The sequence below is a fragment of the Notechis scutatus genome, chromosome 3, assembly GCF_049901735.1.
Source record: "Notechis scutatus isolate UNSWTSFEM ecotype Mainland chromosome 3, rNotScu1.2, whole genome shotgun sequence".
Taxonomy (NCBI): domain Eukaryota; kingdom Metazoa; phylum Chordata; class Lepidosauria; order Squamata; family Elapidae; genus Notechis; species Notechis scutatus.
In genome coordinates, this window is record NC_142011.1 from 62900069 (window position 1) to 62916445 (window position 16377).

Sequence of the window (16377 nt, forward strand, 5' to 3'; positions counted from 1 at the left end):
CTTAGACAAGAAGAGTATTAGCAATGAATTCCTGTTACATCCGTTCAGAGATAAGCAACATTATTTTAACGAGATTTAGTCTCAGCATATATAAGTTTACAATCTTTGTTTCAAAAAATAAATGCTCTTCAGTATTTATGTGCAATTTGGAAATACATGTGCTCAAACACTGCTAACAGGCTTAGCTGTGTTGCTCTGAGGAGTTAGTCTTCATTTACTTTCTTGGGAGAGGAGATTCCTTTCTTCCAACCTGTGTTTGTGTTTTAAAACAGTCAAATTTGCTGGCGAAAGGAATACAGGGAGTCCTCAAATTACGACCATAATTGAGCCCAAAGTTTATGTTAAGTGAGGTATTAAGTGAGTTTTTCCCATTTTATGACATTTCTTGTCACAGTTGTTAAATGAATCGCTGCAGTTAAGTTAGTAACCGGGTTGTTAAATGAATATGGCTTCCCCATTGATTTTGTTGTCAAAAGGTCGCAAAAGGTGATCACATGACCCAGGAACACTACAACCATCATATTCTAGTCAATTGCCAAGCATCTGAATTTTGATCATGTGACCATGGGGATGCTGCAACCGTTGTAAGTGTGAAAACTCATATGTCACTTTTTTTCAGTGGCTTTGTAACTTTGAACAGTCACTAAATGAACTGTTGTAAGTCGAGGACTACCTGTACTTTAAGCATCATAGGGATCAAATGAGAAGGAAAGTCTTCTTTAAAAGTTTTACAAAACTGCACCTGATGGTAATTTTATGGGAGATGGGCTTTCTCACAAACTCAGCAGCCTCAGTGCATGTACAGTATAAGTCTTCAAGGCCTTGCAAAGGCCTGTAGGATGAGGGTCAATCTGATCACTAGAGGGATGATATTCCAGAGAGCGGGTGTCATGGGAGAAAAGGCTCTCCTCTTGGGTCAAATGACACTTCTTAGCACATGATATCTGGAGCATCCCCATCCTGCTGAATTGAATGAGATGAGTAGGAAAAAACTGGGGAGAGGTGGTCCCATAAGTAACCTGGCCCCAAGCAAAGTTTTAAAAGTGACCACCACATTGAATTTCATCAAGAAACATACTGCTAGCCAGTGTAGCTCACATAGTGTTCTGACCCAGGCTGAGCAGAACCAAGAAACAGACTCACTGTCCCAAAAAAACCCTCTTTATTTAGTTACTGTGAATTCATGGCACTCACACACAGAAAAGGCCCAGCAATAATCCTCCCAAGGGTTAATTGCAAGAACAGACCTTATCAGACCTTGGATAATTGCCCCACTGAGAACTTCCAGTCGCAAAGCTGTAAATTAAACACCTGGCAAGGAGACTCTGTGAGGCTTGAACTCTGATAAGCAAATATTCCACAAGAAATATGAACTAATTGTATCCTGTAACCACCACTCCCCTTTTGCTTCTATTTATTTCCCGGGAGGGCCCATTCATCCACATGTGCCTTCTGAGTTGGCCCCTGTTCCTTAATTATTGTTCTCCTGGCAGCTCTGTGCATACGCGCATCTGGAACAGGCTCCAGCCGTTCCTCTTCCTCACTTATCTCCGACTCCATAGGCAGCTGGAAAATGTTGGACAGCCCTGGCCCCATCTCTGCCTCTGATACAGAGTACCCATCAGAGCCTTCCTCAGACTCCAGGGCTCTCCCAAGTTTCTCCCCATCCTCACTGTCTGAGTCTGCCACCAGCTCTGCTGGCAGCTGGTGGCCACAACACATAGTAGAGGTGGCCTATGCACCAAATAACAGGCAACTTTAAGACAGCTTGACATAATAAGACAGTATAAGAGCCTGTTTGGTCTAGTGGTTAGAGACTATAAGCTCAAGCCATGAAAGGCAACTGAGTGACTTTGGCCAGTCACTCTTTCTTTGTCTAGGAATGGTGCAAATGATGCACAATCCAAAAAGATGTGCAAAGGCTATCCCAGCTATGGCTGCCACCTCTTAGTTGAGCAGGAGCTGTGAGTCTAGGCTCTAGTCTAGGAAGATCCCGTTGACTGCTGTTTCTGAGGCAATACTATCTCATCCAGAATCAAAGACAAAAGTCCAAAAACCTAGAGCAGTTTGGTCTTGTTAGGGTAGAATGAAATCTGATATGTCCCATTTAGATCTTAGTTTCTAGCGCTGAAACAAAATCTCCATGGCACCACTCAGACAATCTGAGAGGTGTAAAGATGATATCATACTGATGAAACTTCACCCTAATCATAGGATGACTTCATCCAGAAGTTTTAGGGAGACCTTGATGGGAAAAAGCACTGAACCCTGAGACACCCCACAGGATAATGACTGCAGGTTGAACTTCTTCCTGCCCTATCAAGACAATTGGAATTGGCCTCCGAAAGGAAGCAAACTAGTAATACAATGCATTCCCAACTATCAGAGCCAGGCCAGAAGGATACCATTGATGATATTGAAACTTGATAGTATTAAAAGCTGCCGAGTAATCAAAAACAAGGATGAATGCATCATTCCATACCATTCCCACAGACATCATCCAAATTGCCTTTTATTGTAACAATTTTAAACGTAAGCAAGTTAATTAATGTAATAACATTAAAAATATCTGAAAATTTTGTTGGTATAGTATGCATGCCTTATAAGGAAGCTATCTTGTCCAAAATTATTACTATTATTAAAACAAGTCTTAGAATATAATCCTGACTTTATGATGATGTGATTTGAAATATTTAATTAAACTAGGGTTATTTGCTTTGTTTCAGGGCATTTAAAAGAATATCAACAACTATTAATTGCATCTGATAATGATTCATACAAAACATCATTGAATAGAATCCTAGAACAGTCTACACTGAAAAAGGACAGCAGAAATTACAAAAGCTTCAGAATGAATGTCAAAATTCATGGCAAAAGTGCCATTAAGAACCATCAACTAAGATACGCAGTTCAATTTAAAATTAATCTAAATTTAGTTGGAGTCAAAAAAACCATACAAATTTTAAAAAAGCAATTAGTAACATTTAGAAATGTTTTGATGCAAAGAAATTATTTAAGGAGACTCAGTATGCTGATGAATACAAATCTTAAAGATTGTAAAGTAAAGGTGAATTTGTATATTACTGTAAGAAAGAAATTTGAAGGTAACAAATCACATGCATCGTATTTTGAAAATGGATGTAAATACATGGAAACCCGATTACCAATGAGTTATATGGCACATCAAGCAAATATATTAAGAAGTGAAGAACTGTTGCAAAAAAGTCTGGAAAGCTTGGGAAGCAGCATATTAAAATTTACAAAGCAACATAAAGGAGAAGATCATATTGAAACAAACATTTTAAAGGAAAAATGTAAAAACAGTATTGATAGACTTTTAGCTTCTGTGAAAGAATTTTTTTTTAAAGTGATTACAAATGAGTACAATAAAAATTTGCACAGAATAGTTTCTGATGAACAGAAAATACTTAATAGAGAAAGAAATATATATATAGGATTTAAAAGTTTACAACAGGAAAAAAATATTAAAGAAAAAATCAAGATGTGGAAATGGAAAACAAGTAAAAAATCAATTTATGCAAATCAGAAGCTTCAATTCAGACATTTATTCACTTACCAAAGAAACAGTCACATACAAAAGGTATACTCAACTCATAAAAAGATGTTTAATATTCAAAGGAAAAAAATCCCTGTATTTCAAACAAAAAATTATAGAATGAAACATTTAATACAAAAATGGGGCCATATTGTCAAAGCTAGACAAGAGAGTAAATTTGGAGAAAATGAAATGGGCAATTTGTTCAAAAATTGCTATATGCATTTTTCCATAATAAATCTTAAGTTTCTAACAATTACAATATGTATGAAGCAAGAATTTTTTAGCTCAAGGAAATATCAAACACAGCAATTAATCCAAGTGAAAAAAATGTTGCGATATCTGTTGCTATCTTCAGAGAGAGTTAAAAATAAGTATTTTAGTCTTAGTCAGAAAGGACTTGAAATGTCATTTCTAAAAACACCGATAGTAAAATGGCTTATTAAAGAAGAGGGTTTTCCAGGTTTAACCTACCGATACTTCTACAAAAATATTTTTAATAGCCCATCATCAACTGTTGAAAGAACCAAGCGATCAGAAAAAGATAAAACTGAATCAATATCAGTAGGTAGGTTTATTTTTGTGTTCATCATACATATTTTTAAAAGATAATAGCATTAATATGCAGTTAAATGTATAAATTGAATAATCTCCAGTTTAAAAGTATCGTTGATCAATAAACATCTTCAGTATGTATATCCAGCTTTATAAGTCTAAAAAGGAAAGAAACTGGGTTCATACCCTACATATAGTAAATGCTTCATGGCACCGAACAAAAGGATTTCAAATCTAGTGAATATTGATTCTGACCTGATAAACAAATTATTAGCATAAAAAATATGCATCACTTAAATTCATATATACTGAATTATTAGCATAAATTGTAAGCAATATTTCTGTATCACTTTTAGGGCTGGCTAGTTCTATCAATCTCCCTTCAGACTTTTGTACCAATTCTAAAGATCTTTCAGGTCTCAAACATTTTGGGAAATGGGAGCTGTACAGAAGATAATTGGAAAATTTTGGTTTTACAAAGTCTGTTCCATTCATAGAAAGGATATATACTCAAGCAGGCCTGTTAAAAGAATTGTTTATTGCTGTATTACGTTACTCCTTTGCTATGGTCCATAGTGCCATCTGAAATTTAGCTTATTTTTTATTGGAGATGGTTAGATCTTCCTTGTCACTTCTTAAAGTAGTATAATTAATGTAGAGTGTCAGAATAAAGTTGTTAACAGTGAACAACAATGGCCTCAGATATTCCGTCCTATTAAAGTACAAGACACTTTACCCTGTATATATTGTCTGCTCAGATCATGGCTGTTTTACCTTCAGGAATAAAAACTCTATACCCTGATCCTATCTAGAAACTCCCTGATCAGGAAATCAAAGCTCTTCTTCCACACAGATACTTCAACAGAAATAGCTATGTAGAAGGTAATTAAAATACGAAGATTAATCTTAATGGAGTTGTTTTCTGCATCAGTAATATCAATGGCAATTCTGGCCCACATGATCTTGGTAAATGGAAAAAAAAGTAGTGGAAGCAATCACCCAAGACAAATTCCAGAAAAATAATATACAACAATGGATTCCAAAATGTTCCCCATCTGTAGAAAAAAGAAAAAAATGAGCCGCTCTGGAAGATGTTAGAGGGTAAAATGAGTGCTTTAAATGCTTAGAGGTTTATGATAAATATCATATCTTAGTCTCCCTCCCAAAAAGTTCCTGGCCAGTTTTTGAATGTGACTCTGAATATATCGTGCTGTAGCTCTTGCACTTTATTATATGAATAAAGACCACCAGCAAATTTGACTAATGCTAAACTATCTGCCTTCTGTTCTGGCATAAAATTCTACTAGTATACATTTCCATCCTTGCATACTTATGTTTGAATGGAGAGAATTGTTTAATTGTCATAAAAAATCAAAATGACAATAGATTTTATACAGTGCAGAACTTCTGAAATACTGAAAGCTTTATAATTCAAAAATGAGACACCTGCACAGCTATAAATAAGACATGAGATAGATTGAAGGTCACAACGGAGATGCTGAATTCTTTCATTATTCTAATCATCCATCCCCTTTCCAATCAAATTTATCTTGATTTGCTTCTGATTTTGGAGTCCAGCTGGAAAAAACAACTAGGAAGATTGCATTGTGGAATAATGAAAAATGGTGAAGAGTTCACAGTCTATCTCTTAGCACCATTCCTTTACTGAAAATTGCCCTTCACAGCCTTGCAGCAGACAAGACTACATTTAATTGTGGGCTTATTCTGAATAAACATGAATTTAAGATAATTACAATGGAAGAAGTCTTGAAAAATTATAAATATAAACAGAAGTCCATAAGATTTTAACGTTAACTTTTTTCTTTAGGTGCTTTGCGACATTTAAGCAATGCTCTTACAGCAGGTGCCACAATTTTTGGAATAGCTCTGTTCATTATTGCATTAGCAGGATTTTACCTATACCTTAAAAGAAGGTAAGTTAACGGTTTTATAATTTCTTTTAAAAATTTCAAACTGACTACAGGTAGTCTTGACTTACAACCACAATTGAGCCCAAATTTCTGTTACTAAGTAAGATAGTTGTTAAGTGAATTTTGCTCCATTGTATGACCTTTCTTGCCACAGTTAAGTGAATCTCTGCAGTTAAGTTAGTAACGCAATTGTTAAGTGAATGTGGCTTCCCCATTGACTTTGTTGTCAAAAGGTTGCAAAAGGTGATCTCATGACCCTGGGACATTGCAAATGTCATAAATATGAACCAACTGTCAAACAGCTGAATTTAGATCAAGTGACCATAGGGATGCTTGCAACAATTGTGAGAATAGTTAAAAGTCACTTTTTTCAATGATGTAACTTTGGTCATTAGATGAACTGTTGTAAATTGAGGACTACCTGTATAGCAATTAATATAGTATTGATTAATTAACATCAGATTAATATACAACACCAATCCTTATTTAATAACATATGTATTAAGAAAGGTTGGGGAACTCTAATTAGAGAGTATTCTCCAGATCAAAGAGTACCGTATTTGCCGGCGTATAAGACGACTTTTTGCCCTGAAAACATGCCTCCAAGTGGGGGGTCGTCTTATACGCCGGGAGGACTCCGACTCCCACTTCGAGCTTGAGTTGCAGCCGGGAGGGAGGCTGAGGGGGGAGTGTGTGTGTGTGTGTGTGTGTGTGTGTGGCGGGTGTCACGCGCTGCGCAACCTTTCCCCCTCTTCCTTCCTTAGCGGTGTGGGGAGGAGAGGATTCAAGATCCTCACGTGCGGCGTACTTTTCTTTTTCTTTTTTTCTTTTTGCACGCAGGTTTTGCATGCGGGCGGCTGTAGGTTAAGGATGGGGAGCCCCGGGTGGGTTATCAGGTTTTACGGTGCTTCCAACATGTGCGAACGGTGGGAGAGCGGAGAAGAGAGCGAGCGAGCGCCCGCTGTGTGAAATCCTGCCGTCAAAGCAACACTGGGGAGGCAGGGTATAAATTTACCAGGTTAATGTAGCAATGGTGATTAATGCCCAGAACATTGTTTGCGGGTATTGGGGTGTGTGTGTGTGTGTGGTGGTGGTGAGGAGAGGTTGTCCTTTGAATGCGGAAAAGTAGGTGTGACCTTGTGTAGGAAAATAAAGAGATCCTTTTTAGCGTGTTTGGCTTCTTTGCCTCCCCTCGTTCGTTTTGACGGGAGATAATGGCCTTCAGGCGGGAGGGGAAGAAAACTGTAGCTGGATCATTTCAAATTTCACTTACTCTCCTGCCTCACTTCAATATGTCTGAGCGACTCCAGATACTGGAAGACTTTTGAATGAAAGTGTTACCTCCATTTTTTTTTTAAAGAGGGCCACTTGGGGAAAAAAAAAGATTCTAAGGAATTCCTTGTTTCTTGATTAAAGAGAAGGCATTGAATATACTGTTCCTTGGCAGCCTTTTCAGTGTCCGGGTTTTGGTGTGTGTGTGTGTGAGAGAGAGAGAGAGAGAGAGAGAGATCAGCTGTATTGAGAAGAGAACGTTTCCTGTGTTCTCATTTTATTTACAACATATTTTACGCTTAATGGTAAGCAATGAAAAATATTTTAAAACTCATTTCTAAACTCCATAGCTATTTGCATATTCTTGGTTCAAAATTGGATTAGCTCATTTCAAAATTGTCCAAAGCAGAAACGTTCGTCAAAAAAAAAAAAGAAGTGCAAAAGTGGAAGGTGTGTGGAAGAGGGGGTAGTCTTATACGGCGAGTATATAACAAACTCTATATTTTGAGTGGAAATGTTGGGGGTCGTCTTATACGCCCAGTCTTATACGCCGGCAAATACGGTACTTTATTTGAAAAAAAATGCTTTATAACTTTAAATGAAATAAGATTGTACGTATGAATTCCATGCACAGTTTAACTCAAGTACTTTTTTATTTTAACAAAATACATAATTTTAATAATTTATCTTGGAAAGTAATAATATCTTTATTATGGTCCATTACTAGTACCTTGGAAGTTGAGAATCAATGTATCTTTTCTGTCAGATTTGTAATTACATTGCAGAAATATATTTTGGTAGCTTCAATCTTCCAGCAAATTCTAGTTAACATCTATTTAGATCTCCTGTTTGAATATTGCTGTTATTATTTTAAAATAATAAATTATAGTCATACATTATAAATAATAATGTAAATATTTTTTATTTTAAAAAATGATAACAATAACCTGTCATGCAGTATTCTCTCAACTTTTTATGTCATATAATGGTAATTTTGAAAATAATGTGTTTTTAGCCCAATTTCATCATTGAAATACACCTGTTTTGTTTTTTTAGGTAAAAAGAAGCATGGTTTTCTGATGATAATTTTTATTACTTGACAGACCAGAAAGACCAGAAGTTGCTGGGGTTCACTAGATCAATACCGTACACTGCAAATTATTTGGGGGGGGGGGCATGTGCACTCCCATGTGATCAACTCAATTTTATGACCTTGTTTGTAGTCATAAAGTGACCATCATGGTTAAATGAATGCTATGAATCATTAAATGAATCAATTGTTTGCATGGCCCAAGTCTTGCCAAAAACCAGGAGTAAAGGCAAAGGCATTGTAAATACCCCTGGGAAGTCTGTCATAAGTGGTTGCTAAACGACTGCCGTAAGTTAAGGACTACCTGTGCTTTAAATTTATACTGGAAGTGTAATCTGTGGGGTTATTTTACTATGTTTGTGAAAATATAGATGTGAAAATAACTAGAAAGTTTTGGACCTAATTACATATCTTAATTCAGAAGATTTTTAAGAGGAATATAAAATTGAAACCAGTTTTATAAAATTGAAAGCTTTTCTTTTGAGACTGATCAATAATCAATTTGAAAAAAGTCATGGAGTTTTGTTTTTATACATAATAACTACAGTGCAAAGGTGAAAAATTTGACATTACCCACAATGGAAGAATGGATAGTAAAGATGATGGAACTTTCTGAAGTGGCCAAACTGACAGCTTTGATTAGAGAAAAGACATCCAAATTTAATCCTGATACAAATTCCATATACTTTTTGTCTATAAGGATCTACTTTATTTTTTTTTTCTGCACTTTTGATTTTATCTTTTTCCCCTTCTGTTTTACTTTATTCTAAGTATTAGTTCTTGTGAATTTTTATCTTTATTTTTAAAGTTTTTGATGGTTATATGAGAAAAAAGAAAATTTAGTTTAAATTTCAGCAAACCATAATTCTAGAATTGTTTCTTAATTTTATTGATTATTACATGGCATTCATTTTTATTACTATTTTTATAATTTTAAGAGATATACATGTAATTTTATATTAATTTCTAAATAAATACTGTTGGTGTAAATTGTGTAAGTTTATATACAAAAATGCTTTCATCCTAGTATGGTCAGCAAACCAAAGAAATTATTAGCATTTTTATAGTTTTTATTACAAAATTTAGTACAAAAATGTTCAGTTTTTATATGTAATATATTTTTATATATTTCAGACAAGTTTTAAAATTTTTCAATACTGTTCTGAAAGATGGAAAATCCTCTCGCAAGTCCAAATCTACTGATGCCCAAGATTATGCCCCTATTTCTGTTTCACAGAATTTTCATTTTGTACAACCAAAGGTAAGATACAATACTATATAGTTATAAAAAATGAACGCTTTATATGGCTTCTCTCTTAAGATTCACAAAATTCTGAGGCTAATTAAAACCCTAAAGATGCTTGTATAAATTCACTATGGGAATTCTTCATTTGGGTGATATAAATGAATACTGAATACTATCTAGGCCAAAAATTAACACATGTAATATATAATTTTTGAAATCTCAATGAGTGAATCCTAATAGAATAGATTGGAATTGCATAGAATATTGTACCAGATACATAGGATAGCCAGTACAATGTAACTATATTCTAGAGATTTGGAATAAAGCCAGATGTTAGTAATAATTCATATCCAGCCTATAAGTATGTATAAAGCCAAAACACATCTACATTGATGATGATAATGGAGCCATGATGGAATCTGACAATGATATACTGATATATATTTTCTTTTTTTGGATACAGATTTTTTTCAATTTATATTCAATAATTTTTTTAAAAAATATAATTCCTTTAAATGCAATTATAATAATAGTAAAAGACATACTAAACCAGAGATCACCAACCTTTTGGACCTCAGGGACCACCAAACTCATAATTTTAAATCCTGCGGACCACTGATATGAATTTTGACTGACAGTGGCTTGCTGATGTTTTCCCAGGGTCTCTGCAGAAAGCAGCAAAGACCCTGGGAAAATCCCCCAAAAAGTCTGCAGGAAAATCCCCCACCCTGTTTTCCTACTAATCGCAGGATACCATCTCCAGCTCCGTTCTCAGGGGGAGAGAGAGAGAGAAAGAGAGACTTTTGGCTTCATGCAAGGAAAGCAGCAGGTGCAGCAGAAGTCTTTCTTTCTCTCCCCCAAACTCTGCCAGAAATGAGTCTTTGCCTGCTCAGCCTGTTGGAGCAGGATGCCTTGCAGGGTCCCAAAGACTCATTTATGGCGGAGTTTGGGGAGAGAGAAAGAAAGACTTTTGCTGCTTTCCTTGCATGCAGCCAAAAGCAGAAGGAGAAAGAAGTGGAAAGAAGCAGCCCAGTGGCCAGGCCAAGCGCATGGGGCAAGTGGGGCAAGTTCCCCCCTCCGCCTTTTCCCCCCTCCCCTCACTATCTTGTGTTGTGCGCAATGCAAGCGATGCAAGCCTTGTGTTCCCATGGGCCATGTGGGTGGCGCAGCCTTGTGTTCCCGCGCAGCCTGGATTAATTGCTTTTGGGGGAACATTTTTCTGGAGACCACCAAAATTTTCTCGCAGACCACGAGTACTCCCCGGCCCACTGGTTGGCGACCACTGTACTAAACTGTTGATTGTATATGTTACATTTAAAAAACACTTTTCCCTCCAAAGTGATATAAATTAATATTTTAAGTCCAGTAGTAATTGATACATCAAAATTTAGTTTTAAGAATCTGATATTTCTTTAGCTTCTTCAGTGCCTGGTCAATAAAATTTGAATGTTACTAACATAGCACTAAAGGCTCTCTGATACTATGCAACTCTGTTGTGAAAGCAATTTTATACTGTGATGATAGTCTATATGATTTATTCTATATATTCTAGGTCCATTTAGTATCAAATATATTTTTGATTTATGAAATGCAGGTAGTCCTTGACTTACAATCATTTGTTTAATAACCATTTGAAGTTACAGTGGCACTGGAAAAAATGATTTATGATTGTTTTTCACATTTATGACCATTGCAGCATCCCCATGGTCACATGATCAAAGTTGCTTGGCAACTGGCATGTATTTATGACAGTTGCAGTGTCCTGAGATCAGCTGATCAACTTTTGCAATCCTCTGACAAGCAAAAGTTAATAGGGAGGCCAAATTCATTTAACAACCGTGTTACTAACTTAACAACTGCAGTGATTCACTTAATAAGTGTGATAAGATCATAAAATGGGACAAAACTCACTTAACAATTGTCTTGCTTAGTGATGGAAATTTTGGGTTCAATTGTGGTTGTAAGTTGACAACTATATCAATTAAATATTTTATGTCTTGTAAGCATTATAATAACAGATTTGTTAATCTTCAACATATTTTAATATTTAATAATTTAATTCAGGATAAGGTATACCTAACAAGTATTAGAAAAATTATTAATACATTTTGTTTAACATAAGATTGATGCTTTATCGTTTTTATATTTGATAGGACTCAAGAAAGAAGCAGACAGGAGCAGGTATCAACAGTTTCTAATAATGCAATTTACAAATAATTATATAGTGCTATGAGACTTTTGCAAAGTAAAGTAAATAAGTTAAATGCAATTACAGAAGTTTAGATAAAGGAAATATATATTTTCAATACATAGTAATTTAATTTTAAAAGTCAATGGCAGAATATAACTAAATAGCTTACTAATATTTTCACACACACACACACACACACGTTTTCTTAAGTTTTCGCGGGTACTTACATGTATGGTATTCAGCTTTGTTCGGGTATTTCCCATATTTTCCATGATTGTGTTAACTAGTATCAGATTTTCTTAATAAATTACAAAGAGCAGGTGTATAAAATGTGATAGATCCACATCTAGCATTTGAAATGTAAAGGTCTCCAGGACAGATAACATAGCAAATCACCCAATTAAAATTTGATCATACTGTGCAGACTTCTGGTGGATTAAAGCTTCACAGTCAAAACATTGTTGATCATCAATTTAGTTTGTCAGGGTATTAAAATAAAATTTGGGGCAACTTCTCCTAGTTCATGCAAAGATATCTGCTTGAAGAACCATTAAATGGATTTTAAGAGAATAGGGCAGTGGTGGTATGCTACTGGTTCGGCCGAACCAGTAGTAAAAAAGCCTCCCACGATCAGCTGAGAGGAGAAAGAAGAGAAAAGCATAGGATCGGCCCTCCCACCCGCCCCTGCCTGTTTCTCTTCTTTATCCTCTCAGCTGATTGGCGCTGCAGACCGCAGCTGGTGTGTGGAAAGCTGCACGCGCACGCGATCACCGAACCAGTAGTGGAACAGGTAGGATCCCACTGCTGGAATAGGGTTAGAAATCTGTCAACTATTATTTAACATTGTAGTATCAGGGCCATAGTAAGTTTCTTACTGGTAGGCTTATGATCAATTTGTCATGATTCTCACAATTCATTTTCTGGGCTAATTTCAGAGATAAAATTACAGAAATAAATGAAGCTCAAAAGGAATCCATGAGAAACTAAAAGACTGAGAACCCCTGATCCAAATTATGAAGTTTAAGAGCTATTTTTGTGGCCTCTAGCATTGTTTAAATTTGGTTGGCAATGAACTGCCAAATTATAATAGCAAAATTCTTTGCTACTTTTCACCGGGAAACAGATAGACATACTAATTCACTAATAAGATTAATGTACTATTAATATTTAAAATAATCTCTTCACTCCCCTTTGATGATACCATGTCATTGCCACAGTTTCTGCCATTGAAAAAAATTAAATTTTAAAAATTAAAAATTAAAAAAATACTAAAATTAAGGCTCTCGGGGTTCAAAGAGATTATCTACCTCTATTCTAAATAACAATCCTTGTACCCATTATCCTATGGCAGAAGTTTATTTAAAAATTAGCTTTTATACTTTGCAGAAGTGAACATATTACTGTTAATACTTACATTAAATAGAGTTTGAATCCTAATAACTTTTTCCCTGTGAAAAGCATTGTGAGGAAGAGGAGATTCATGGAGCAAGGAGTTCCATTTTCTCTTTTTAGCTATTGAGGAGGTCCTCTTGGTCTTAAGCATGTTGTCATGAAAGAAACAGGCTACTCCATGAAATCTTACAAATCAGGCAGATTGATAATAGAAGATAACATATCCAAAATAATTTTGTCCTGTGTCTGAGTTAGTGTTTTATTTTGTACTGTTTAACATAATTTGATATATTCTTGTGAATTTTGTCCTGTGTCTGAGTTAGTGTTTTATTTTGTACTGTTTAACATAATTTGATATATTCTTGTGGTAACATTAGAGACAAAATAACGTGAAGGAATTTTGGAATAGGAGATAGTTATCAACTAGTTTTCAGATTAGTTTTACTACTGGTATTATTGAAAATAAATTCATTTTAAGACACATATTTTAATGAATAATATTAACTATTTCACTACAGATGTAGATGCCAAAGATCATGTTGCTGTGAAAAAAAAATATGATAGCTCTGATACAGAAGGAGGTTCAAAAAGGTCGCACAGAAGTTTGACTGTAAGATCCAGAGCATATGTGTTTCCATCTCGGTCCAGTGGAAGTGTACAATCTTTCTATGATGATGTTTGTGATATTTGCTCAGCGCAATTTTCTTTATCAGATGAATTTATTATAGAAAAACCATGTTCAAAGCTGTCCAGCACTACTCCCAAAGCAAAAGAAACTGTTTCTGTTGCATGTCAAACCAACCATTATTCGAAAGATGATCAAAACTATTATATTAATACTGATATGTCACCGCAGCTCAAGAAACCAACTATTTCAAGATCAAAATCTGAAAATGACATCGTAAAGGCTTCCTCCAGTAATACATCACGTCCAGTACAATCATTGACTCGTGTTTCTGAAGTACAAAATCCATGATCCGTATATTTATATCACATTGAAAAGTTCGAATTAACCTTAAAATGCTGATGACTCTATTTTTTTCATTAATCAGCGAAGTTTTTAACTGAATACAGTCGCATTAATAATAGCACACACAGTTCTGTGACAGAGTCTTGTTCCAGCTTTATAGGAAGTTCTCCATTCTTGATGCTCCATTTTAAGATCATGGCATTTCTGGTTAGGGTTAGATATTTTGAAACTGGGATATTTTGACTACAAAATGTTTTGTAGACTCACAACAGTGTGTGTGTGTGTACACAGATGCAACAACATAGCATCCATAAAACTTGTAGAATGTATTATAGATGGCCTAAGAGAATTATACTATTAGAAGACATTCAGAATTTATTACATCAAGATAAGACTTGCCCTCTCTGTGGGTTGTTCAAGTGATTTCAAACTCCTCAAACCATTCATGCATTCAATGCAGGTTCCTGTAAGGATTTTACACATTCAGTTCCATTTATGCTCACTCATGCAAGCAAGGATGCTGGGGCTTTTTGGGGATTGTTATTGTGATAAAACTGACTAATTCCCAATCAGAACTAGAAACTACCCAAACTGTTCAAACCCATCTGGGTGAATTCATGAGATGTGAATCAATGGCATTCAAGTCCATTTACTGAGATTTTGTTTCTGTGGGTCATTGACTCTTGTGGTAGCATCAAGAGTGAAACCTGACATCAGTAAATAATCAGTAAACAATGTTTTATTAATAGTGTATTGTGGCCTAGGAGAACATAGCTTTCGATCATTTGGACTGTTATAAGGAAAAACACAATGAAAAACAGTTGTGATATTATTCATGGGATTGAGACAGTTTTTACATACTTTTTAATCAAAACCAAATATTTCATTTGTGATACAGTGTCATGTAAAGTTTGGTTGTATTGACCTAGTTGCATAATTCACTAGCATATAGTGAAGTTATGAAATAAAGTAGAAAATTTTTCTTCCTTTAAACGGGAAGTTGAAGTTCCAACTTGCTGGGAAATTCAAGTTTTTGCATAACTTGACAATGGATGTAAATCATAACAGCCATTTTCACTATGGATAAGCAAGCCTTATATATAACGTCCCAGAATAATTTATTGTTTATTGGCAAAAAATGCTGAGCTGTACTGCTAAGCAGATTGGAGAACGACGCTTTCTTCCTTTTGTAGTTTATTGAGTTTCTATGGCAAGGGTATAAGAAAGATGGGGCACTTCCATTCCCCACCATCAGTTTTTAGTCTCCTGTTACAGTTGGTGAGTATAACTGAAATACCTGTTTTGATGACAAACACTGGTAAATTGTTAAGAAAAAGCCAGAGGTCAGGATTCTAAAGCAACCTGCCCATTAGACTCATGTAGAGAAAAATAGCCAAACTGGTAAGTTCTCTGAGATGCTGTTTCTCCATGAGTCTGGTTCACTGCACGGGATGCCCTGTGAGTGTATTAAATACCATCCCATGTGGAAGCAAAACATCCTGCAGTGACCTACCTATTGGACCATGTTTTTCTGCATAGGTCTGGCAAGTAGATTGCTGTACAGAGATCTTAGTCTATCTTCCTAGCAGTACCACAATTGCTAGAAATCATAAAGTTCATGAAACCAAAGTCTACGGCAACCTGCTTGTCACAATACTTAGAGCAATACTGTTAAGTTTCTCATGACTAAGACTACCACTCTAGCCAACTATCACCATTTACCACCTCTCTGAACTCAGGTCAGAACAGTAACTGGTAGATATTTATTCCACCAGCAATGAAATCCACTAATCACTACATCCCAAATGGCTAAGGTGTTAGAAGTCTATACATATTGTGACAACTTTAAATAATGGAATCTTAACTGAATGGGAAGTACTTGGAAATGTATATGGCATCAATTGCTATGCTAATACGGAATAAAGAATGCGAAAGCTGAACACTTCTTGGCATTCAAGAGGATTGTAGAATTAATCACATTAGAATTAATTGGGTTTTGTCACTTAATACATAAATTTTTAGATATTGTTTTCAACAGTTTGATATGTAAAGTCAAATTCTTTGGAAAAGTAGATTGGTAATGCTGCTCAAGACCTCAGTAAGAGCATTTAATATGAAATTTATAAAAGATTTTTGGGCAGGACAATGTCTAAATGCCTATGAAAAAGTCAATA

The 16377-nt window shown here is 35.3% G+C and overlaps 1 protein-coding gene across 1 annotated transcript in view; it reads left to right on the forward strand.

Annotated features, from left to right (window-relative positions):
* C3H1orf185 (chromosome 3 C1orf185 homolog) overlaps positions 1-16140 on the forward strand; it is a 61135-nt gene extending 44995 nt beyond the window's left edge. Inside the window, exons 4-7 of the mRNA XM_087959971.1 lie at positions 5940-6045; positions 9539-9665; positions 11804-11831; positions 13752-16140. Coding sequence (XP_087816097.1) covers positions 5940-6045; positions 9539-9665; positions 11804-11831; positions 13752-14209 — 719 coding nt within the window. The 3' untranslated portion in view covers positions 14210-16140. The remainder of the gene's footprint in view (positions 1-5939; positions 6046-9538; positions 9666-11803; positions 11832-13751) is intronic.
* The last annotated feature ends 237 nt before the right edge of the window (positions 16141-16377 follow it).